Source organism: Hemicordylus capensis, chromosome 1 (genome assembly GCF_027244095.1).
Source record: "Hemicordylus capensis ecotype Gifberg chromosome 1, rHemCap1.1.pri, whole genome shotgun sequence".
Taxonomy (NCBI): domain Eukaryota; kingdom Metazoa; phylum Chordata; class Lepidosauria; order Squamata; family Cordylidae; genus Hemicordylus; species Hemicordylus capensis.
Window position 1 is genome coordinate 256,072,060 of NC_069657.1, and position 26,306 is coordinate 256,098,365.

General features: G+C 43.4%; 1 protein-coding gene and 1 long non-coding RNA gene across 2 annotated transcripts in view; both read right to left on the minus strand.

Moving 5' to 3' along the window:
• The window catches only part of LOC128340356 (uncharacterized), a 43,214-nt gene extending 23,539 nt beyond the window's left edge, over positions 1-19,675 (minus strand). The window contains exons 1-3 of the long non-coding RNA XR_008313643.1: positions 19,574-19,675; positions 11,422-11,509; positions 7,021-7,147 (exon numbers count right to left, since the gene is read on the minus strand). This is a non-coding gene — a long non-coding RNA (uncharacterized LOC128340356). The remainder of the gene's footprint in view (positions 1-7,020; positions 7,148-11,421; positions 11,510-19,573) is intronic.
• Positions 19,676-20,213: 538 nt separating this feature from the next.
• OTOR (otoraplin) lies at positions 20,214-25,459 on the minus strand. Its single transcript, XM_053284456.1, has 4 exons — positions 25,280-25,459; positions 24,796-24,935; positions 23,439-23,549; positions 20,214-21,040 (listed from the first exon to the last, which is right to left on the minus strand). Exons 1-4 carry the CDS (start codon positions 25,401-25,403, stop codon positions 21,017-21,019), a joined length of 399 nt encoding a protein of 132 aa, XP_053140431.1. The 5' UTR covers positions 25,404-25,459; the 3' UTR covers positions 20,214-21,016.
• Between the last annotated feature and the right edge of the window lie 847 nt (positions 25,460-26,306).

Below are 26,306 nucleotides of genomic sequence, written 5' to 3' on the forward strand. Positions count from 1 at the left end.
GGAAGGACTCGATGTCTGGATAAAACAAACCAGTCAATAACACCTGTCTGTGCAAGTAAGTAAGTAAGTAAGTAAGTAAGTAAATAAATAAATAAATAGCAGGAAGCTAATGCACCAATTAACTCAGCAGGAAGGACGCAGATAAGGCTCATGGAGGTTACTCTCCCCACTCACTAAAGAGGTAGAGGGGCACCTATTAAAAGTACTGATTGGATTATTGGTCCTCCTCACCAACATAGGTAGCTGGTTCCACAGAGACGCACCCCTATCACCTAACCCCTCCAATCTTCTCACCCCTGCTTCTGATCAAGCTATCCATGAGGAACGAAGTCCCTTGGTTGTTCAGGCAGCCTCGAGATTTCTGTTCCAGTAGAAGCTCAGGTAATATGAATGTTTGCCCCTTGCTAGGTCCATCTCTATCCCTGCTCCTTTTTTCTTAAATCCATCTGCCTCCTTTTCTAAAGCCTCTTTCCCTAGCCCAGCTGGGAATTTATACAATTAGGACTTCAAGCTAAAACACCTCTTTGCTATTGAACGTATCTTTAATAGGATTGCTTTAACCACATTTTTTTTCTGCTGTACCCCTCTCTTCAACCCTTTTTTTGATTTTTGAAACTTCAATCTTGCTTCAGTCCAGTTATTTCCTGGGTCCACAATTTTGTGCAAATTTAATCTGATGGGGAACTGTTCTTGTCCCTGAGCTAATTTCCCCACGTGAGCCCGAATGCAATTTCTGGGGTGTTTACCCATTACCCAGGAGCAGTTCCATTAACTGTCCCTACAATCAGGTTCTGTGCCAGAGGACTGGAAAGTAGCCAATGTAACTCTGATTTTCAGAAAGACATCCAGGGAGGATCCAGGAAACTACAGGCCAGTTAGCTTAACTTCTGTGCCAGGGCCAGGCAAATTCTGTGCCAGGGCCAGGCAAAAGCATTCTCAAGGACAGAATTATTAAACATATAGAAGAACAGGCCTTGCTGAAGGAGAACCAACATGGCTTCTGCAAGGGCAAGTCTTGCCTCACTAACCTTTTGGAGTTCTTTGAGAATGTCAAATGGGCACGTGGATAAAGTTGATCCAGTTGGCATAGTATACTCGGACTTCCAAAATGTTTTTTACAACATTCCTCACCAAATGCTCAAGTAAACATAGCAGTCATGGGATAAAGGGACAGGTTCATGTGTGGATTGGTAACTGGTTGAAGGACAGGAAATAGAGGGTAGGAATAAATGGACAGTTTTCACAATGGAGAGAAGTAAAAAGTGGGGGTCCCCCAGAGATCTCTACTGAGACCAGTGCTCTTTAACATATTCATAAATGATCTATAAGTTGAGGGTAAGCAACAAAATGGCCAAATTTGCAGATAACACTAAACTATTTAGGGCAGTGAAATCCAAAACAGATTGTGAGGAACTCAAAAAGGATCTCTTGAAAATAGGTAAGTGGGTGACAAAATGCAAAATGTGGTTCAGTGTAAAGTGATACATATAGGGACAAAAAAGCCAACTTCACATATATACTGATGGGGTCTGAGCTGTCAGTGACTGACCAGAAGAGAGATCTTGGGTTCATGGTGGACAGTTCATTAAAGTGTCGACTCGGTGTGCAGCAGCTATGAAAAAATCCAATTCTTTTCAAAGGATCATTAAGAAGGAGGTTGGTAATATAAATGCTGATATTATAATGCCCTTATACAAATCTATGGTGAGGCTACATCTGGAGTATTGTGTTCAGTTCTGGTCACTGTATTTTAAGAAAGACATTGTAGAATTGGAAAAGATACAGAAGAGTGAAAACTTGATCAGGGGCCTCATCTGATCAGGGGCCTAGGGCACCTTCCTTATGAGGCAAGGCTACAGCATCTGGGGCTTTTTAGTTTGGAATAGAGGCAGCTATGGGGAGATATGATAGAGGTGTATAAAACTATGCATGGAGTAGAGAGAGTAGACAGAGAGCAATTTTTCTCCCTCTCTCACAACACTCAAACCAGGGGATATCCCATGAAACTGAAGGCCAGGAAATTTAGGACCGACAAAAGGAAGTACTTTTTCACACAGTGCATAGTTAATATACGGAATTCTCTGCCATGGGATGTAGTAATGGCCACTTGCATAGATAGCTTTAAGAAGTAATGTTCAAAGCATTCATTTGCATTAATTGTAACCTTTACAACAACCCTGTATGGTTAGTGCTGCAGATTGCAGCTGAGGTGCTGAGACTGAGAGGAGTTAGCTTGCTTAAGGCCACCTAGTGAACTCCTGGTAGAGATGAAATTTGTCAGTTTGAGTCTGGACCAGACCTGAACTGGACCAGGCCAGTTCGGTCTGGCACCCCCTCAAAACCCCCACCCACCCCAGTCTAGTTTGGTCCAGTCCGGGGGGCGGAGGTTGCAAACTCCTCCTCCTCCTCCTCCTCCTCCTCCTCCTCCTCCTCTTCTTCTTCTTCTTCTTCTTCTTCTTCCTTACCCCCTCTGGGGGAGTTGCCGAAGGCAGCAGGGAGGTGGGTCTGTGGAGGTTCTCCCTCCCCCCACTTGCTTCCCTTGATGCCCATGACCCCATACAAAGGCCAATTGCACAGGCACAGTGACCTCCCAAATGGCCACCACGCCAGAGGAGGAAGTCCTGAATGGGCCGAAGAGCCAGCCAGTTGGCCAGTTTGGGCATCAAGGGAGGCCAGCAGGGGGTCCACGGAGGTTTCCCCCACCACCACCGGCCTCCCTTGATGCCCATTCCAGCTGGCTGGCTGATTCTTTGGCCCATTTGGGCCTTCCACCTCTGGCATGGTGGCCTCCAACAACTCCCCTAGAGGGGGTAAGTAAAAAGATTTTGTTTTTTGTTTTTTACCCAAAAGAAATGTCTGCAGACCCCCTGAACAGTCGAGGGGGGGCGTGTTCTGTCCAGGGTCTGAACGAACAAGGGATGGTTTGGTTCGACCCCAAAGATCAAACCAAACTGATGTTCAATGTTGAACCTGTTTGCACATCCCTATTGTCCAGTACGGGAGGGTAACTCTTAACCCTGGTCATTCACCCTATTGAGGATTTCCCTCTCCTACCAGATGAATGACCAGCCCTCATGGCTCAATTACAGTTGGGTGAGGCCAAGAGGCCACTCCAGCTTGTTAGCATGAGCTGCTACTGGCAAGTTGTAAATCGAGACAGAATGTGGGAGAGGAAACTGAAACAGAATCAGATTACTTGATGAAACTATAATGTGTGTGGGGGTGGGGGGAATCCTGTGACGCCCAGGTCTGTCTGACTCGAGCAACAACATTTAATTAGTGTGTGCTGTATGTAAAAATAGTGCTTTGGTGAACTAAGATGCAGAGATTTGGTGTGGCTACAGGGAACACAACTGTGAACTATGTCAACTGAATCCATGTTGGAGTGGGTATTTCAGCTAATCAGCAAACACGCCTGGGCACCTTGATTCTAAAGACAGCTGCAAAGAGAGCCATTTCACTTGCGCTGCTGTGGCTAAAGCAGCACTGTGCACAAAGCAGACTGTCCTACCTTGCTTACGATCTTGCCAATCTGCTTATGAGCAGCTCTTAAAGCTACATTTAGATTTGCACTGCCATATGTTTCTGCAGGTAAACTACCTTTCTTTTGAATGGTGCATGAGGCCCATTTTAAACCTGTCCTTGTGGGACAGTCTCTTTCTTCCCCTAGAAAACACGCCTCCCAGTTTCACTTACCAGCTGCAATCTGGCCAGGAAAGGCTGAGGAGGAAGTGCACAGGAAGAAGGTGGAGCGGGGGGACCCTTACACCATCACGAGTGGGGCCACTTCACCTCTTCCTAGGAGCTTCCTCAGCCTCTGTCTGTGCCACAAAGAAGCACCTCATGTGCCACTCTTGGCGCACATGCCAGGGGCTGCCTGCCAACCCCTGATTTTTAATGTGGATCAAGTATTTTCTACTCTGGCAGTGGCTTTCCAGAGTCTCAGGTAAGGATCTTTGCCATCACTTGCTATCTGATACTTTGAAATGGAGTTGCCAGGAATTGAAGCTTGGACCATCCTCATGCAAAGTATGTGTCCTGCCACTGAGCCCTTCCCCAACTGCTGTGTATGATGCAGTTATGCTGCATCTCACTATGGAGGCTGTTGCCAGTGGGATGGAAAGATATGTAATTTCTCTGGATTGTGTCCAGTTTCTGGATCCTCGTTAAAAATTCAAAAAGCAAGTATTTTGGTTCACATAACCCAACTGAGTTAAGATAAAATGGTCAGATTTCCAAATCTCTGAAAAGAAAGAAGCAGGGAGCTGAACTGTGCTAGATGGTGAATGTATTACCATTTCAAAGCCCTTTTTATGTTTCTAGAGCTTTGAAATTATAATCATCATAACACACAGCAAAGCCTCAGTGCGCTCTTAATGTTTCTTATTCTTGTTTTCATTTAAAGTCTCATAATTCTGAGCATTTAACTCATGAGGTTTGAATGGCATGGAAGAATGAACTAAAGAAAATGGAAAATAACCAAGAATCACAGTTAATTAAAAGCTAATAGAAGAAACCAGAATGGGAAAAGTGATTATAGTTGGTTGTCAGTAAGTCCCTGAACTGGCTACCAGACATAAGCCTTAGGGCAGAAGTAAACACTCAAGGGTTTGTTTGGTGTGTGCGGGTTTTTTTTAAAAAAAATTCAAGATAACAGCATTAGAATGCCATCGCTGGAGGGCCATGACTTTTTCTATTTTCTTTTTGTATATTGTTTAGTTTTTAATTTGATTTTGTTTATATTTTGACATTATGTTGTATACCAACTTGAATGCCTTTTTAAAGGCAGAAAGGCAGTATTTTAAACATTCAAATAAACAAACAAACAAACAAATAAAGAGTTTCAAGGAAAGCTTAAAGGGTGTTTAAAAGATTAGTGAAATGTGTCAGGGAGGCTTTGCGCATCCCAGGGTGGAACAGATTGTGGAACAAAACAATATAGAACCTACAGTCTACAATTTGGCTATTTTAGGAATACAAAATATCAAAGATCACACGTTTTTAACAAGGTTAAAGAATATTCTGGGGAGTACATTATGGCAGAAGAGGACATCTCTTATTGCATCTTTTCCAGATTCAGTGTCAACCTCTCCTTAAATCTCCTTAAACCTCTCCTTCACCAAAGGGCCATGTTATTGTGAATCCTGCAGAAATTTTAAGTTAAACACAGCTGCCTCTGTCATTATATACGAACTGAGTTTCTAGATAATTCCTTTTAAAAGCTGTGATATCCGAAATAAGGGGGTCCATTATGTTATATGACATCATGTTGAAATGGAGGCATTGGCTACATCTGGCAGCCCTCATCTGTTTGAAGTTGTGCAATTTTAGCTGTTTATAGGCATTGCTTTGACTTGCTGGGATGACTGTGTGAAGTACAGGAAGATTTAATTTTAATGCCACACTGTGGCTGGTTGCCTGCAGAGTGCCTGGATTTTATAATGTGTGTTCTAAAACTAAAAACCTTTACAACAGTATGGATGTGAGAAACTAAATCTATTGCCTCTTCTTTACCAAACAATACAGGAAGTAGACTTTCCTTCAAGAAGACTCAAATTACTTAGCTAATCCTGTTTTCCTTGGAAGAATGGATGTAATATACCCTCCAGGATGTCACATCCAGATACAATTTTACATTATGAGTAGGCCATTTGTTCGTGTGCATTATTTACAAAGGACGTAGTTAGCAATGGGGACCATCATTCTTATATTTCTTGTCCAAGACTCAGATAATTGGAAGAGACTGACAACTCTAGTCCCATCCTCAGCTCAAAAGGTCCACCACACACACACACACACACACACACACACACTCCAAGATGAACATATCTAATCCAGTGTGCAGCATTCCACAATCAAAGAGCAAGTGCCCCACACAAAAAGTACCTTCAGCCAATGTTACTTCCCATGGTAATGGATTTTTAGTTCATAATGTAATTATACTGTAGCCATATCTGTAGGTGCAGATGTAGATATGGCTACATCTGTAGAAACTGATCTTATCTTTCTTAAGAAGAGATAAAGATGCCTTCTAATGTTTCCTAGCAATTGATACCATTCCCAAGAGATGCAGGGTACCTGGTTTCCACCCTGACACCACGTTTTCAGTGCATGAAGATGACAAATGCAGACAGATAAACACATATTCTTCATAGGACTAGTGACAGGAAAGCAGGAAACGCCATCAGTACTGCAAGCACAGTGCCTATGAATGATCATCTCAGTGCTGAGGCTGACAGTACTGTAATTTTAAAATATTTTGTTATATATGTGAGCTCAGAGGTATCATAATTTTCATCTTGGCAAACAAAGCCAAAATCATTAGATTTTTTTTTAACAGAGATGTCACCTCTGAGGATGATTTTCTAAATGCTACAATAGCAAACAGAAGCATTCTGAAATGCCAGCAGATAGTCATTAAACCAATGATGTAACAATTTTATGGTCCAAGATTATTAATAAATAATGCCAAAATTTCCATAAAGATTCCCCTTCACAGCAATTGGGAGTAGCCACCAGTGTATAGTCTTTTGTGAGTCACCACAGTGGTCAGGGCCAGCTGTTATCTCTGTGGTGCAAGGAGCTAACCCAACATGAAAGCAAATGGACCTCTAAAAGTGTGGCAGAAGTGGTTGCATTACCTGCCTAGAAAACCATTGCTTTGGAATACAATGAACAAGTGTGGATTTTACCACACTTAGAATGCATGCCTTCTCCTTAAGTAGGCCTGGAAGCAATATGATGCTGCCAATGCTAAGGCAGGGCAAGAAATGCCTACAAGCCAGGATTAAAGCCAGGGAGGAAGCAGGGAGGAAGGAAGGGGATCTGAAAACAGATAAGTAGATTTATTTTTTTTTACTTGCAGAGAGGGGCTTCATGCCTGATCTTCCAGATGACATGCCTGCATGAGAGGACTTTGTCCTACCTTCCCTCTGGACTCTTGAACTGTAGCCGAGGTCAGGGGACAGAAGTCATCTAAGCTATTAGACAGTAACCATCTGATTGTGCTAAACAACCTACCAGTATCTGTTGGGTAAAGCTGAGTGCATTCCCCCACCACACCCTGGCTCCAAGGCACTGGGTTTCCTTTTCCAGACATAGCAGACTTCTGAGCCTTCAAGAGTTGATTGTCATAATTCCATTCATTCTTGGCACCAGAAAAATATTTGGGAAACTATTACCATAAAGAAGAATACTCAACAAGTACAGTGGACAAGAAACCCTACATTTAGCAAAGATTGTTTGGGATCATTTTTTAAATTCATTCATTCTTTCATTCATTCATAATATTTATATACCACTCAAAACCTATGTCTCTGGGTGGTTTACAATAGTACAAATTAAAACAAAATTAAAACATTGAAATATTGTTAAATTTAACACAAGATTAAAAACTGTAAGTCTAATTAAAATTTAACACAAGGTTAAAAACTATAAGTCTAATTAAAAATATAAGTCTAATTAACTGCCTTTTAAAAAGTTGTCAGAGATGGGGAGGATGTTATTTCAGCAGGGAGCACTTTCCAAAGCCTCGAGGCAGCAATGGAGAAGGAGAAGGCCCATCCCTCAGTGGTTTTGTTTTATAATGAGAACAAGGGGAAAGTGCTGCTGAAGATTGGTCAGGTGGGGAAAGTCCACTGAGTTCAGCAAGTGGCTTCTTTGTTTGCACCAAATGTGGGGATTTTGCACAATGCATTCCAGACCATACAGGCTGGTATGATTCAAAGCATCCCTTTTTATTTCTACTTCTTTATTAAAGCATTTAGCATTGTGTTTCCAGTGTCATCAAAAGGTCAATTGTCCAGTCAAGAGAAACTGTCAGTGGCTCAGCAATGACAGATGTTTTAAATTCAATATGAGATAGATAGATAGATAGATAGATAGATAGATAGATAGATAGATAGATAGTATTTCCCCTAGAATAAAGGGCCCATTTGGCAAGGGAAACATTTGCTTGCAGAAAATGTGGTCTTTGGGCCACGCATTACAAGCAGCTGCATGTTTGTTTCCCCTGGCTTTTGTTTTTTAATTGAGAAGCCACCTTGACAACAGCATTTGAGAATGGAAGAGGCAGGGGGGAAGGAGCTTCTGAACCATTTCCCTATTCAAAATCACACTCCCCAAATGCTTTTCTTCCTGAAGTGGGTGAGTGGATAGATGGATGCAGGGGCGTAGCCACCATTGGGCGACCAGGTTCAAAGAACCTGGGCCGCCACCCCTCAGGGGACATCAGTCTGACATCAGATGTGGGGGGTGTTGGTTTAGCTCCTAAGCGGGGCCACACAGCCCCATTCAGGAGTTAAATGGCCAGCGCTGCATTCACAGTGCAGCCAGGAGTGGCTCTTCTCTGCCTTAAAGGCAGGGAGAGCTGCTTCTGGCTGCACTGCGAACACAGAGCTGGCCCCAATCTAGCTCCCAAATGGAGCTACAGAGTCTCCCTGCAACGGGAGTTGGATGGCCAGCGCTGAGTTTGCAGCATGGCCAGAAGCGGCTCTCCCTACCTTTAAGCAGCGCTGGCCTGGATCTAACTCCCAAACGGAGCTGCGTGGCCCCATTCGGTAGCCAGACCACATGCCCCTGCATCTGAAATCAGATGCGGGGGCGTGGCTAATCTCCATGTCTCATGTCAGATGTAAGGGGTGGGGCGGGGTGAGAGGGGCCATGGCGGCCGGACACGGGCTGCCCCTGGTCTGGCTCAGCTAGTGAATAGATAGATAGATAGATAGATAGATAGATAGATAGATAGATAGATAATCTTTTATCATTTCCTGCATGGATGGAAAGTAGCTGCAAGGAGAATTTGGAGAAATGGCTGGGAAGAAAAATATTAAACAGCCCTTATCCTCTCCCCACCCCCACTCTCCTGTTAACAACATCCCCCTCCCAAGCTTTTGGGGGATATCCACATGCAATTACTTGTAATAATATGTATTTTATTCCCCCCACTCCAAGGTCTGAAGGAAATGATGCAGAGCTGCATCTTTCTCTAGCCACATCAAGCAAGCACATTTTAATTGTCAGGCCTGTTTGTGCAACAGCGCACAGCCTGTCAGCACATATCAGTGCTCGATGGAAAGCATCCATCCACCCACACACATTTTAGTAGTCAGATACATCAGTCATGAACCTTCTTTAACAAATCTTGACAGCACTGAAGTCTGAGACCCTTTTCTTTTTATCTCTTAGGCAAGATGCAGGCACAACCCTAACTAGGAATTAGTAAACCAGTTCCTGGAAGTGAAGCTCTACTCAGGGGGAAATTCACATAACAGTATTGCTTTTCCACAGGAGAGGGCTGCGCATTGGCTTTGATCAACATGCCCACACTGATGCAGCTCTGGAATGGGACCTCATCAGCAGCCCAGTCAAGTCAAATAAACAGTTCTTTAGCTGAATTCTGCATAGCTGCAGACTAGCGTTATCTGCTTCATGCCAGCTCCATTTTTCAAGGTTCCAAGTATCTCACAACCACTCAGTCTTCTAGGCCAGAGCCGCACAACTTTGGTCTTCTAGTTATTTCTGGACTACAACTCCTTCCCAGCCACAGTGACCAGTACTCAGGACTATGGGAGTTGTAATCCAACACCTGGAGGAGGGCCCAAGTTGTGCATCCCTCTTCTAGGATGCTGCAGAAAGGGAACTGGCCAGATAGAGCTATCCTTAACTTGTCACACTGAACATCTGAAATCAGGATCTGATCCTCTGTACACTTGGATGTAAGATCCATTGTATTCCATTGGCCTTACTGCCAGTCAGGTAGGTGTGCATAGGGGATTGCATCTCTGTAGTATGATCTTACGAGTGTTTACTTGGAAATGAGTTGCACTGCATTCAGTTGAGCATATTCCCTAGTGCACATAATGAGGCATTTCACACCAGTAGTGTGAAGCACCATGAGGGCTTGTGCGGGCAGAGTGGGCTTGACCCACTCTCCCCACACGCGAGCAGGGAATGTGCCACCCACACTATTACTGGCTCCATCGTGGAGCTGGTTGGGATGGCGGGAATCAGGGGCCACCTGGCCCCTGGAAGTCCCAGAATGCCCCATACAAGTGTGTGAGGCATTCTGGGGAGCCCCCTGACGCAGGGAGGCTTGTTGTAGACTCCCAGTTGGGGCTTTCCTCATGATTCGCTGCAGCACGGAACCGCGCCATGGCAACTCATGATCACAAAAACGGGGGGCATTTTAGAGGGCTGGCCACCGGGAGCTGTGCGACTCCCATGGCAGCACACAACCATCCCAAACAGGGCCGGGGTCCCCTTGGCTGGTCATAGGAATAGCCCCTTCTTTATTTTTTTCGGGGCATTTCGATAACAGAAACTGTCTCACTATATTATTATTTTCTCTCTTTTAGCTTTAGTGCGCCAGCTGCGTCCCTTTCTCTAGAAGGCAGATCTGGCCATGGTTACCCATGCCTTAGTCACGTCGCGGCTGGATTACTGTAACGCACTCTATGTGGGGCTGCCCTTGAAGAATATCTGGAAACTGCAGCTAGTGCAAAACGCAGCAGCTAGGGTTTTATCTGGAGCTGCCCAGTGGGAGCACATCACACCCATTCTGAAAGAGTTGCACTGGCTGCCGGTTCGTTTCTGGGTCCAATTCAAGGTGCTGGTTTTGACCTTTTAAGCCCTTAACGGTTTGGGCCCGGGGTATTTGAGGGACTGCCTGCTCCCAAGGGTTGCTGCCCGCTTGATGAGGACATCTGAGGGGGCCCTGCTCCGGGTGCCCACAATGAGGGAGGCCCGGCTGTTGTGCACTTAGGACAGGGCCTTCTCTGTTGCTGCCCCCAGACTTTGGAATGCTCCCCCAGTGGCCATTCGCTCCTCGGACTCCATCACGGCTTTTGGAAAGCTTGTTAAAACTTGGCTTTTTATCCAGGCTTTTACATAATCATTCTTACTGCTGCTTCTGTGTATTTTTACCTGTTGTATTGTTTTTATGCTAGTATTTTATAGATTTTAAATTTGGTCTGTTTTTATGTATTTTTTAGCTTAATATTTTTATTGTCTTTTATTGTATGTTTTAACTTTTGTAAACCGCCTTGGGGTTGTCTTTTAACGAAAGGCGGTATATAAATGCAACAATAAAAAAATAAAAAAATAAAATTTAGTAATTTTAGCTTTTTAGCTTATTTAATTTTAACCAGTATATTCTATCTATTTTACTTTTTAATCTGCAATCATTCTTAGTTTTAGCCTTTTGGTGTTATGTACTAATACGTATTTTAACTTGCCTTTTAAATTGCAATCATCCTTAATTTTAGATTTGTCAAGTTATGTACCATCATATCATCATAACAACATCACATAACATGTAATTTTTAAGCTGTATCAATTTTATGCTGGTCTCTGGCCGTAATAAAGGATTGCTTGATTGCCTCAATGTCTTCTTATGGCTGTGGGTCTCTTGGGTGTACTCACTTTGTGGATCATCTTTGTTGTCTCTCCACTAGGCTCTTAGGGCAGAATGAGTAACCAGATCACCAGCTTGAAGCAACAGGCTTCTTTACTGAACAAAAATAACAGGATAATTCTGTAGTTATTCACAAGACCAGGACATTAAAAAAATATCCCAAGCAAACTCCACCCATGCAGTTCTGGAGGGAAACTGGCGGGGTTATATACTTTCTTAAAATGACAGTACGCCAGCTGCGCCCGTTTCTTGAGATCAATGACCTCAAAACAGTGGTACATTTGTTGGTAACCTCCAGACTGGACTTCTGTAATGCGCTCTACGTGGGGCTGCCTTTGTACATAGTCCGGAAACTTCAGCTGGTTCAGAATGCAGCAGCCAGCTTGGTCTCTGGGTCATCTCAGAGAGACCATCTGCCAGAGTGCATATGTTCAGGATTTCAACCTAAGGCCGTTTTTTAACCTTTTCAAGCACTCAGTGATATCAGTAAGCACGCAAAGGGTCAGCGAAGGCTTGGTTGCAATCTTATGTACATTTATTGGAAGTCCCATTGATATTAGTGAGATTTACTTCAAAGTACGCATGTCTAAAACTGGGCTGTTGTTAGGCTTCTAATCCCAGTCTTGGCCTCTTGTACTTTTGTCCATACCATCTGACTTACAATGAAAGTAAAGGAAGAAAACTGTGGTAGATCTTTGAATATTTGCATTGATGCATTCACTGTTACATTGTCCACTTTATACTGATGAAAGAGATTTATTTTTATCTCAGTATCTGAAAGATCTCAAAAGCCACTCAGTGGAGACAATTCTTATATGTTTATTAGAAGATAGGGACCCAACAATATCCCTGGCGGTTGCTAAATACTGTTACACGTTGACCAAACAAAGAGAAGCTAGAGCACAGCAATCGGTTACTGTCAAAGGTTCCTGATTTTATGTATTTGATGACATTTTAGACTTTGTTTCTGTTTTTGTTTTCTCTCTTTACTGTGTATATTCTGTGTATAGTCTGATGTTTGATCTAAGATCGTAAATAAACAACTACTACTACTGCATTCCTGTAAAGCATGTTCCTAAGAGCAAAAAATAAATATGCCTCCTACTCATTTGCCAAGAATCAATATATTTTGATTCTATTTGTCCCCTTTTCTCCATAGTTTAGCCAATTTTATGGCTAAACAGGAGACTTCAGTACTAATAATACTAACCATGTAAAAAAATGTTGACAAAGACAACATATATAGAAAAAAGCATTCTTACTCAGTGGTTGCTTCCTAGCATTTGAATTATCTCTCACACCAAAGCTCAAACCTGAACATCTTTGGGCAATGAAAGGCCTTAATGTTTGAACCAGCATTCATTCATTAATTTGATTTCTATACCGCCCTTCCAAAAATGGCTCAGGGCGGTTTACACAGGGAAATAATAAATAAATAAATAAGATGGAGTAGTATTATATTTACACTTGCGGACTGAAAAGATTTTAAACTCTTAACCTTTTTTTAATAAGATGGAGAGCTGATCGTGCAGTAGTGAACATGAATTTTCCCCTTTGCTAAGACCCCAGGGTCTGCCCTGGTTTGCATTTGGATGGGTGAGACTACCTGTGAGCACTGTCTGCAGTAAAATATTCCCTTTATCTGATGGGGCTGTAGCTCAGAGGTAGAGCATCTGGCAGAAGGTCCCAGGTAATCTCTGGCATCCCCAAGTAAGCTGGGAAAGACTCCTGTTTGAAAACTTAGAGTGCCACTGCCAATTGGATGTGTTCTATCCAATTATCTTTTGTATTTAATTGTTTGGACGTTTGTCCCAGTGGGGATGCTATAGAGAGTGTGGGGGGTGGAGTCAGAAAGGAAAAGGGAGGGAAAGGAGAAGGAGAAAATGGAATTGTTGCTAAGTAAACCTTTTGTTAGAGCTACACAAGATTTCTTTGTGTGTGTGAGGGAAGCAGCTATAAAACACAATTCGTGCAGGCTATACTGAGCTAGATGGATGAATGGTCTGCCTCAATATAAGACAGTTTCCTATGTTCCTAACTCAGAGCATAAATCAATCAGGGTAAATTGTAATTAAAATTAATAATATTCTGCCATAAATTCTGCTTCAAGGAATCTCCAGCTTAGACTGCTAGGCAATAGAAGCTCAGGTCAAAAGCGTGAAGAATTGCTATGTGTGTTAATGCAGCAAAAAGAGTCTGTTAGTGTTGGAAGTTAAAGGACTTTGCGCTGTCTCTTTGCCTCAGACAGTGGAGGACAGACTAGTAAGAGGGCTAGAGGGTCAAGACATTGGTCATCCCTTCTCCACTGCTCTGATGCTATCCCTTTGAAATGTAGATTGCTACTCTTAGGGAATTCAACTTCCTCCTTCCTCTTCTCTCTTCCTACCTGGCCTCCTACCTTGCAACATGGCAAGCCTCTCTCCCTGCACCATATGTGCAGAGAGGATGCAGAATCCATCTGCATCCAGCTAGATAGATAGATTAGAGATCCTAACTCCTCACTTTCCTATCTAGAATAAATGCCTTTTATATTGATTTGAAACTATGAATTGGCTCCAAGTTACTTTACTCTCAGCATACATGCATGCCTAACTAAATTTCCGCTGTGTTGTGCCTCTGTGCACTCTGCTATAATGAGAAAGAGATTCTCTCACCACAGAGAATTTCCAACAGTTAGAATAGCCATCAGATTTTGATACAATGTATCAATCAGTACACCTACAGCTATCAGCATTCAGGCTAGTTTCAACACACTGTGCCCCATGGGCACCCTCCTGCTGCGGGACCTGTCAGAGTCGCTCTGCCGTCACCACGCAAAGATCATGGGGGCAGAGACGGTGTCAGCAGCAGCCATTCCAAGAGCCCTGGGCCCAATGCAGCTGGACCCGGATGAAGGCCCTGGCTGACACACTTTCTTCCAGGTTTTCTGGTCTGAGTTGAGCTTCACTCTTAGTTGCTTATTATTCTATTTGGCCCCTTTTCTCTGTGGTTTTTATTTTGTTAGCTGTTTTTGTTGTGTTCATAGGGTATTTTAAATCTTTTTAAATCAATTACATCTGTTGCTCTGAAAGTCTGAGAATATTAATTGCCATGTGCTGCTGAGGTGAATCTGGAGAGAACCAACCTGGTGCCGCTATCCCCAAATGGGGAGCGTTGGTTATCTGAAGCAGGTCTGATTGAGTGTATTCATCTCATCCCATGAGTAGAGTGCCCTGTAACCTTTTCTTTCTCAATAATCAGGTGTAATAAGACTGAGGTATTTTAATCGGGTGTAGTAAGACTGAAGTGTCTCACAGATTAAACAATCTCTTCAATTTTTCATCTGAGTAATTTCCAGTTAATCTCTCAAGGACAGAGGCATATCTAGGGAGAATAGCGCCTAGGGCAAGCACTGAAATTGCGCCCCCTGTCCAAACATCTGACACTCATCTTTCAGATAACTTCACCATAATATCAGCTCAAAAATACAAGTCAAGCTCATTAATCTTTTAATATTTCAATAACTATTTAGCAGTGGACGTAGCCAGATCAAAAAATGCTGGAAAACTACACATTTCAGTATGCTGGGGCTCATGAAATACCCAAATACTTTATGGAGATGTACTTGGAAAACTAAACAGAAGTGCCTGTCTAATTCTCTACTATGCATTGTAGCATCACTATTACATAAGTTTTAAAAATAAATGGAGAATTTGACTTCTCCCAGATACTCTGAAAATAATTAAAGGATATGCAGAGTAAACTGTGTCACTGCTTGGAATATAGTCTAGTATTTCAGAAGGACAGTTAAAATGAGAGAAAGAGAGCAAGAAACTCCCAGTGGGGCTTAATACTAAGGATTTCACACTGATTAAAAGACAAACTCACCATTAATAGCCATATTATTAAGACATCACATTTAACTCCAATGTGCCAATCTGAATATGTGTACAGTGACTCATATTATATTAAATTTTTTAAATTTTTTTAACCTGTAGCCCCTTTCGGGGGCTTCCTAAAGGCCGTGAGGGGGTCTGCAAAGGTTCCCCTCCCCCCACTGGCTTCTAGGGCCTCACAGGGACCATTTGAGCATGTGTGGTGGCCATTTTTAAAAATAACATTTTTTTAAAAAATGGCCACTGGAAACAAGATGGCCACCGCACATGCTCAAATGGCCTCTGCAAGTCCTGGCATGGACTAGGGCCTCACAGAGGCCATTTGAGCATGCACGGTGGCCATTTTGTTTTTGCTGGCCATTTTAAAAAAATTAATTTTCAAAAATGGCGCCCCCCCAAGTGGTGCCCAGGGCACGTGCCCTACCTGCCCTACCCTAGATACGCCCCTGCTCAAGGACATCCAAAGCTTGTAGGCTAGCCTTAGGAAGAGGATAGTGAGCACAAAGGAAGCAAAAACGGAATGCCAGGAGGGCAATTCCAAACCACCAGTTTTGCCAAAGGAAACTGGATTCTGGCACCATTTAGCAAAGCAGTGTGAAAGTGCCAAGCAGGCCAACAATGAGAGCGTAAACACAGCAAATTACTTCCACCCAATTCTCATGTTTAAATTACTATTGGTTTGTCATTAGGAAGATTGCCAAACTGGCTGTTCTTAGTGCTGATTTTCTTAGTGCTGAATGCATATTTTCAAACCACTTTCTCTTTGACAACATTTCATAAATAGCCTCATGGTATGAAATCCTTTTTATCATATGACAGAAAGTCAGATAAAGAGGTAGACAGTTGTGCTTGAGGGATGTTATCACAAGGATTTTAAAAATAAAAGGGTAATAGAAATGTAAGGAAAGGGACAGTGATTTAAGGGTAGGTGCACTGGGAAAACTGAACAACTAAGTTTAAAAAAGGGAAAAGGGAAATGGAAATAGCCTCAAGGATTTGACACTGAAGGAACTCCTGAAATGTGAAATTGTTAAAAGTTGGCATGACATATGATACTCAGTATGGATCACAAATGGCATTTTAAATATTGTGTGGATTGCCAGCACTTCCAGAAGGGAGAAAATGGAAGTTTTTCATCTGAGTATATGAATGGGGGAGGGGGAATTCCAATTATTTAGCATGGAGGCCAATTAAAAATAAATAAAACCATTACTTCTTCCCATGCCAAGGTCACGCCCCACCCCAGAGAACTGAAGCAACACGGGAGTGAGAAACAGCTGTAGCAAGAGCTCCCCACATGTGACCTTGGACTTTTATCACCTCAGGAAAGAGCTACACTACAACAGCTTCTACACCACTAAAAGCAATGTCAGACAGGACCTGTGGAGTCTCAGACAACTGCCTCTAATGTGATACCAAATGAGGCAAGTGACAATACATACATTTTGTTTGATTTCATTTTGCTCAAAGTACCTTCAACTGAGGGCGAGCGTCTGCAGATCTTAAATCCTGCACCTGATTATAGCCCAACATCACACTGGGCCTGTTCACACAACCACAAACAGATTTGGGAGCTGTGTGCGCTCCCAATTTTCATTTGTGTGGGATCAAACAACTGAGGAGGAGTGGGGAGGAGTGATTATCACCCTAGCCACCTTTCATACCCAGCATTTGACCAAGGTAGAAGGCAAAGGTGTCCTACTCAGCTCCTGTCTCTCACTCAATCACTTCTCCTACCTAGTTGTTTACTTCCCACACAAGCGAAAACTGGGAGCACACACAGCTCCAAACCTGGACAGGACATTTGTCCTGCCCAGTTTTTGATTGTATGAACAACCTCACTGTCTTGCTTGGACCATAACAGTAAGGCAGTTCTCACAAGCCGTCTAGCACAACCTAAGACTTGGGTCTCAGTTGAGCTTCACTCTTGGTTGCGGACTCTGGCACTGCCCGCCCAGCTTTTTACCCCAGCCTTTTTCCTTTTTGCAAGTGCACCCTTAACCCTGGCACAAGGGTCATGCGGGTGCTTGGGCTGCTTGCAGCCCAAGCACACACAGAGATGGGTGTCTAGAGCACCCGTCTCATGAGGGTATCCCCCAATGCTCAGCACGTGGTGCATTGTGGGATATGTGGATGCATCAACCAGCCTTCAGAGATTGGCACTGCATGCAGCAGCACAGATAGTCTGGGAGCACGGTCTGTACTTCCCACCAACATCGAGGAATCATCTGGGGATGCTAAGTTTAGTGCAGCCTTCCCCCTGCCCACCTTTCAGTTGTGTGAATAGCCTTAATTTCTTGTAATTTCTGTCTCATAGCCTTGTGGCTAAGCTTTGTAAGACTTTCTGCTTTAAAAAGCATCTTTTCAAGGACCACCTTACCCATAGGCTATTATAGGATATTTACCACAGGCCAGATACTTTAGTGCCTATAAGCCCAGAAACATGCACTAATCCAAGACTTATGTAACCTGGTTTTCAGTTTTGTAACTTTGGGGAGCTGGAACTATGAGGACATCTAGAGGTGAAAGGATGTACAAATTCAACTTAAACCCAAAAAACTTCTTGTTTTCCAAAATAATTATTGGCAGCTGTACTTGTTTCTCTGTTGTATACCGGTTGTTGATAACCAAGTGTGTACCCAAAATAGGAGCCTATGTGCAAACTCCATCTATTTTGCCTATCACTATACATTCTACCTTAACAGTTTTCATAAATTTGCTATTGTGTACTGCAGTGGTTGGCAAAAAGTAATTGCAATCTGCCAGTTGGCCATTGGTCGGTTTCTGGTGGATTACCTATCACCTATTGATTGCTAGGTTTCTTGCAAAGAATGCTGGATGTGATGACTCTTGGCTTGATCCAGTAAAGCACAATAGATAGTCTTAATTATTCTGTAACTCTTAAAAGATTGTGAGTATACACTCCTGGTTTGTAAGTTTAAAAGCTATCAGTAGACCACATGAGTTCTTGTAGTTAAAAATTTAAAAGTTGATTATGAAAGACTTAAGTCAGTGAGCCGCTGTGGTCCTGAATTTTGAAATTCTAAACATCTTAGTGTATGGGAAGTGCTTGACAAGTGCACATTTATATTGTCAATTTGTAATAATATTTAAATAGAATAGTAGAAAATTAATGAAAAAGGTGAAATACAGTGTAAGATATATTCACTATTAATCTTCTACTGGCTGGGCGCAGAACATCTGCACCTTCGGCCGGCCGGCCCACCCACCGCCACCTTCTTCCCCTGTCAGCCTGCATGCCTTTTTCTTGTCCCCCCTCCCCCCGAACTTTCGGGGGGGCAGGCAGTCAGGCTTCTTCCTTCCACCCTGCCCCCCCTTTTCTGGCCAGCTGGCCCGTCACTTTCTGGCTGGCTGCGTGCCAGCTTTTTCTTCCCTCTCCACCCGCTGCTTTCGGGCAGGAGGGTGGGCTTCTTCTCCCGTCCCCGTTTCTGGCCAGCTGGCCTGCCTGCTGCTTTCTGGCTAGTCAGGCACCAGCTTCTTCGCGACCCCCACCACTTTCTGGTGGGTGGATGGGGAGGCTTTTTATCCCCCCCCCCCATTTCTTGCCACCCACTCCCCCACTTTTTGGCCAGTCTGGTTTCCTTTGCCAGCCACAGCCGCCATTTTCCTCCCTCCCACCTGTCCCGTGACTATCCGGCAGCTCTCCTAACTCTTGCAACAGATGCCATGCATGAGGTTAGCCACAGGTATGCCTTAGAGAATTAAATATGTTGATTAACTGAAGCGCATCCTATGCCTACTTATCTGGAAGTAAGCATAGTAATCCTCTCTAATAAAAGGCTTGGTGTCCGTCCGTGGATGGACACCAAGCGTGTGTCCGTGCCTCCCTGGGCTGTTCTGGGCATGCGCGAAGTGCATGCCCAGAACAGAGCAAGGGAGACATGACCGCCAGCACCCGGCGGCCATCTTGGGTGGCCAGAAGCGGCCGCCCCGAAGAAGCCGGGTAAGCGGCGGCGGGGGAAAGTGGCCGAGGCGCGGCCCAGGCAGCGGCGGAGCCATGGCCGAGGCCTGGCCGTGCCGCCGAAGCCGGGCGGGGGGAGGAGGAGGCGGGGGAAGGCGGCCGAGGTGGTGGCAGAGCCGCCGCCGAGGCCTGGCGCCGCCGCCAAAGCCGGGCGGCTGGGACACGCTGGGGCCCTTGCCCGGCCGGGGAGACGGAGGCCGGGACCAGGGGCCTAGCGGAGGCCATAGAAAGCATTAAAAAAAAATGCAGCCGCCATTGCCGCCGAACTCCCACCCTCCCTCCCAACTTCCGAGACCACCTTACCCCGGCCCATGTCAGTTGGGCAAAAAAAGTCCTTAATTGAAGAGGGAGAGAGGAGCTCGCAAACAGAGCTCCTCTCTGAGCAAAGGCTCTGCCTGAACTGACACTATGGACGCGAAGGACCCAATAGGCGTCCTTCGCGCCCAAAGCGCCAGTTCGGGAAGAGCCTTTGCTCCGAGAGGAGCTCTGCTGGCGAGCTCCTCTTTCCCCCTTCAATTAAGGACTTTCTTCGCCCAACTGACATGGGCCGGGGTAAGGTGGTCTCGGAAGTTGGGAGGGAGGGTGGGAGTTCGGCGGCAACGGCGGCGGCTGCATTTTTAAAAATGCTTTCTACGGCCTCCACTCGGCCCCTGGTCCCGGCCTCCGTCTCCTCCGTCTCCCCGGTCTCCGTCTCCTCTTGGCAGCATTTTCTTTTTTAAAAAACCACACAGACAAACACACACACACACACACAAAAACCATAAAGGGGGGGGAAGGCTAGCGCCCGTTATTATAACGGGCTTAAAAATACTAGTTCATAATAATAGCAAGTGCCACTGAACACAGTGGGGCTTACTTCTGGGTAAGCCTGCTTAGGACGCCTGTGTTCATTTATCATAATTTCTGTTTACACAATTGATTCTTTGGGACACAAGCAACATAATGTAGATCCCATGATATTTATTAAGCAGCTTGCCAAGCTATCTGCTGGGATAGCTGCTGGAGAGTAACCCATACAGCTACCTTTGGAACTGGGATACAAATATACACAGAAATTCTCCCTCAAAATGCCTCCTCTTATACCTAAACTGGTAGCTCTTTGCTTTTTTTATTTTTGTTTTAAATGTCAGGTTGAGAGTACTGCAGTAGAATATAATGTTAATTTCATTCTAAAACCTAGAGCACAATACAGCCACTGGAGGTCAGCACAAACCTACCGAACAATTGCATATACTCTCCAAAAGTAAAACGCCAAAACCGCCTCAGCAAATTATTCTTCATACATTTCTAGACATGGAGGAAGCGAACAGGGATAAAATACAGATATAGGCAGTTGGTCGGTGGGAACTGCACATGACACGAGACAAAACAAACCTTTTCTTTTCCCAGAGGATTGCTCAGAAAGATGGTCAATGCACAGATTAACAACACAAAGCGTGTAGCGTCCTATCTAAAATAACACCACTTTATTACACTGAAGCAAAGTGTAGTAGTTTAAAAGGCAACAGCATGTCTGACGATGATTAGTATCAAATGCAGAAAAGTAAATAAAAATTACATAGGACTATTCTTAGTTCATTGTTTTCCTTCCTTTAATTAAATAAGTTCTTTAGTAAAGTAATACTTTCTATATTTCTCAGTAATCTACAATAAACAAGAACATATTTGTCTTTTGTTCAGCTTTTCTGGACTTCTGTTCTGTCAGTCTTTCAATAGCAACTTGGTTGGGGTTCACATTACAGGCTTCTATTCACAGAAGAAATCAATGTCCTGAAAAAGAAGTAACATTTTTTAAAAAAAATTAGGTCTAGCTGTATAGTTTGAAAACAATAAGAAATAAAATCTTTTTTTTTAAGTTCAAGAATTCAGTTCTGATAAGACAATGGCTTGGATCTAAAGAACTGCACAGTGTCACTTGCTGAGTTGGACTTTCCCATCCTTCTCTGTCCTGTAGCCCTCATCTCCCCCCAAAATCCAATCCTGAGGGTCTGGAGATTCCCAGCAATAGTGTAGTATATGACAATGAGTTTGCAGAAATACTGCCCCCCACAGACCACATTAATAGAAAAGCTGGCCTGCTTATGCAAACCCGTGTTAGGATTCACCAATGCCTCTTAGAGCCATTTCTGGACTTCACTTTTTGAAAACCAAAAACCTAAGTTATGGGCAGAAATAGTGTACGATACTAGCACTATGTTCAAAAATCCCAAGTTCCAGCCTTGCTATTGTATATGGTCAGCTGCACTGGTGTTACAAATACAGGGGTTGATCTGAACATTTGTAGGATACTACATGCCTGCTTCTCAGCTTCCAAAAAGCCCCTTGTACTGAACAGCTGTGATGCACAGGAGTTTTTCTGGAGCACTGCAACAGGAGAGTTAAACTCTTTCTTAAAAGACTGAGAGGGAGGTAGAGGAGAGAAGAGTTTGAGCAGATGGAGGGAGTCTGCCCCCACAGAAAATAGGTCTCTCAAACTGGAGCAAGGGGAGTAGAGGAAGAGAGATCTTTTGACTGTCCTGACTATACCAGCTATTTGGGGGTCCATTATTTAATGTTATTAAACCGAGGAAGCCAGTCATGAAAGGTGGGGGTGGGGAGACAAAAAACATTAATTTGGAGACTAAAAGAACCTACAGTCTCACTCTCAACTGAGGCCTACTTTTCACTGAGATAGTAAGCCCATGTCTGGGCTGTACTACTTCAAACTGCAGGTGTGGGCTCATATGACTAAAGGCTCTTCCATTAATAGAATAGAATATCCGCACACACTGAAAACTAGATGTCAGAAAGAAGGGTTCTAGTCTAGCCTTCTCCCAAATATGCTTGTTGAGTTTTTTTTGGTATGACAGTGCCTTCAGCCAGATGAAGGCCAAATTACATATTATACAGGAGATCCATGACCGGATCTCCAGTCACTGGAGATCTCAGTGTTTTAACTTAAAAGCAGCTACTCCCTCCACAAAATTGGATTGAGACAGTGGCAAATTGGTGGGGGGGCTGGAGGGTACATTAGAACTTTGTCCCATGCTTTTTTATCCCTTGAAATCCCTGCTTCCTGTGCTGCCACTAGCCTGGTAGAGAGAGAGAGAGAGAAATACAAGCCTCATGCAAGTACCTGCATTTTTCACCCCTGTGGAGTTACTAGCAGGTGGAAAGGCACAATTACAGTTAGAAAAACGCACCATGCAAAAGGTTTTTAAAACCCTTCCTAGTGCAGCTGCCACAATCTGAACCCCCTCATCTGCTTCTAACTTAAAATTAAAACACTGGGAGATCCAATCATGGATCTCCTCCATTAGATGGGGCTGGTTTGAATGATACCTCCCCTGCCCCCAGAAAGGACCCATGTGGTTAAAAGGGGGACGTGCTGAGAGAGTGCCTATTGTGATGTCTTCTGTGGACGTCCTAACATCCTCCGGGTATGTTCCTTTTTGCTGGGAGGGCAGTGGGGCAGGATTGTCTAAACCACTGCTCTACATACATGCACTCCAAATACTGGTCTAAACTAGTATTCGGAGCATGAGAGGGGCAGTTTGGACAATCCATCCCCACATATGATAAAGAGATATGCTGGAAGGATGTTGGAATGTCTTCAAAAGACATGTGGGCTGGAAAAATATTGTTCAAACCACTCCATGTACATGTATTATCCAAAGTGGCCCCAAAGTTTTGCCTGCAGTGGTACAACCCAGGTTTGCCACCTTATGTAAGAATTAGGCTCAAGTTTTGTTTAAGAAACCACAGGGCTTCCAGAACTGAAACAAGCAAAAACTCAGGTTCTCTTCTGCTTCCCTTAAGAGGAAGGAGCCCAATAGGGCAGAAGCAGAAAATGTGGCACACAGCCCAGCCAGAAAACAGAAAGCTTCTAGCAACAGGAAGCAGCCTTGCCAAGAACCACAGTGCATACCTTGTGCTCAAAGGAGTGCACCTCTCAGTATACCCAGGGTCAGAGCCAATTCAATCAGGAAAACTCTGCAGAGGTTTATTTAATAATTTCAGTGAAGCTAGATTGTCACACAATTAATGTTGCTGAAATATTCATCTGACTTATAACGCCACCAATGACCATCATTTCTATGATTACCCAAACCATGAGATTCTGACAATAAACCAGCACTGACCAGTTCAAAACATTCATGGAGGTAGCAGGGTACAGCTCATTTCTTACCTTTGTGGAAATTGTGTTGTTTGCTTCCTGAAAGACATGCTGTTCTGTGACTAAACTCCCGGGGAAATAACCAACAGTGCCCATCTGGTCCTCGTATTGTTCACCATAAACCTTACAGGTGACAGCAAACAAGCCCGGAATTAAGCACAGCTATTATCCAGAGTAAACTACCTTGCTTTTTTTGTTGGGAAACAAAGACTGCCATTTCTTTTTTGAGATAATTTTGGCCACCATAAGGTACTAACAACATAGATCATGTTATTTTAATAAATCACATTTTCAACCTCCTTTCTTTGTTTTTGTATACATGCATTTTCAAGTAACACAGAGTCAGCTTTTTTCTTTTCTTTTTTAAGTGTATGTATAGCCTCCAAAGGATTTATGCTTAAAAGCCCATATTACTGGAAAGGTTTGTCCTGGAGATTTCAATAGATGCTAACAAGTAAAACAAAGTTGTGTTATTGTTTTGGTAATTATTTCCTTTCTATAAGTATATATATTTAGTCTCTCTCATACCAACATGTAGAATAGAAATTAATTCAATCTTTCACTGCAACCTTTTAACTTCATGCAAAAGTAGTCCAAAAACAATGCAATCCCAAGCATATTTACTCAGAAGTCACTGAATCAATGGGGCTTTCTCCTTAGTAAGTGTGCTTAGGATTTCAGCCTATCTAAAGGTTTCTGATAGTACTCTAACTCCAATCCACTTGAAAAAAAAATTTTTGCCCAATGTTTACCCAAGTATTACCACTACCACTACTAATAGTTATATATTGCTTTTCAACCAGTTTGCAAAGCGGTTTACATAGAAAGCTAAATAAATAATAAATAAGATGATTCCCTGTTCCAAAAAGCTCACAATCTAAAAAGAAACACAAGGTAGAACCAACAGCAGCCACTGGAAGGATGCTGTACTGGGATTGTTGCCCTCCCACTGCTAAATATAAAAGAACCACCACTTTGAAAGGTGCATCTTTGCTCAATTAGCAGGGGGTCCTATGTTGACTATTGGTCAACAGCCACAGATATTGGTCCCATCATGAAAACTCACATGCTCCTCATCAGCAAACATCAGGAGGAAGGAAACTGCAGTGATTTTTCTTGCTGAAATACAGATTTCCAGTCTCTCTTGAGTAAGCATGACTCCTACGTCCCCACCCCATTAACCACTTGGCAAGAGGAGAGAGATGTTTCTAGGCATACGGTTGGGCCTCCCTTAGAGAATGACCCAGAATTATTCTGTCCCTTGGCTTTTCAAGAACTCTGATAAACTCCATATAAAATTAAAAAACAAAACAAAACAGAAGAATATAGCTGAGGTAGGATAGTGTTTAAGTATTGAAGGCCATCTTACACTTCCAGCCCAGAATTCTCCAGATCCTCTTTCTTTCACCAACTTTGAATAAACATAGATCAATTGCCCCCTTTTAATATTAATGAATCTGCAGTCTGGTGCATTGTAATCATCTTCTGCTCTTGCCAGAGAAATGGCGTCTGAAGAAAAGAAAGAGAGAAGCAAACTTAAATGAGGGAGATTGATTTTTCAAGGACTTGAAGAGGAGGAAAGGATATCCCTGCAAGTCTCTGCAAATGCAACAGTGCTTCACATAATCAAGAAGCAGATTTTTACCCATTTTCATCAAAGACACGCAACTCAGCTCTTGCAGAAGTACAGAACACCTGGACACTTTGCAACAATTATAATTATTTTTTTAAAAAATGTTTAACTCTAGGAAGTGATAAACTACCGGTGAAATGCACCATCCTCTCCCTCAGAACACCAGGCATTATGTTGTACATTCGGTGCACACAATTTAACAAACAGATGAGAGACTTACACAAACACTCCTCATCAGCACACTTCTTCTTACTGGCAAGTTTGTCCATAAACACTCCCTTCACAATCGGGAGAGTAAATCCAAGATATAGCAGAAATATCAGCAGGCAGACAGTGTGTGACATTGTCTTTGTCAATCTTTCCTTGAACGTTCCTCCTCACTCTCCTTGATGCAAGTGAAAGGCAGGTTGAGGAATAGCTCTTTTTTATACAGAAACCCTAATATATGGGGAGGGGGGGAGAGAACATCTCAGACCAATGGGACGCCATGAAGGCAGCATTCCATCACTTTGAAAAAGCTGCAGAAATCCAGAGCAACCCTCATGCTTTATTTACCAGTCAGTCTAAAATGCCTCTCTGTTACACAGACAAGAAAATCCAGGTTCTTAACATTACATCAAGCACATTTTTCATAAGGATGGAAAGTTAATCCACTAATTAAAGAAGCTGCTCTGTCCTACAGGTTGGTTTAACTGCAGTGGCTGGCCATGGGCAAGAGAGGAAGTTCCACAGCAACAGCGCCAAGGTCAGCCGCCAGTACAAAGGGACAGCTTGTCCTCCCTCACACTCCCACACAAGAACTTCAGCCCTCTCACTACAGCAGTTTGTAGTAGGAAAGTGAAAGGTAATCCATTCCAATTGGCAAATAATGAATGTATTTAAACATGTTAGTGATTTCTTCTCAAAGCTGACTGTTTTAAAATAATAATTGGGCTACTATATACAAAGGGCATCAAACAGAATGGCACAGGACTTACTGGGCATTTAGGGGGATCTAATGCACTCAGCACTTCACTCTTACCTTCCAGAGAAACCAATGGAACATTTTCAGGGCTATGAACCAGATAACATTAGTATCGATTACTCTCTCCTTTCCTTCTAAATCAGAAGCTGGAAATCAAAGACAGAAACCATCAAATCCAGAAGAATAGTCTAAGAATTATGGGTTAATACAACGGTGGTGCGTTAAGGTGGAATCAACATTTTTAAGTGAAGTAATTGTGTGTGCCCCCCCCCGCACATGTCCT

Coding starts and splice junctions, on each gene's coding strand:
- OTOR (XM_053284456.1), bottom strand. CDS start 25,403: ATGTCACACACTGTCTGCCTGCTGATATTTCTGCTATATCTTGGATTT. Junction 23,550..24,795: donor GAGAATTCTGGGCTGGAAGT/GTAAGATGGCCT, acceptor GTCACCTGTAAG/GTTTATGGTGAACAATACGA. Junction 21,041..23,438: donor ACAACACAATTTCCACAAAG/GTAAGAAATGAG, acceptor CTTCTTTTTCAG/GACATTGATTTCTTCTGTGA.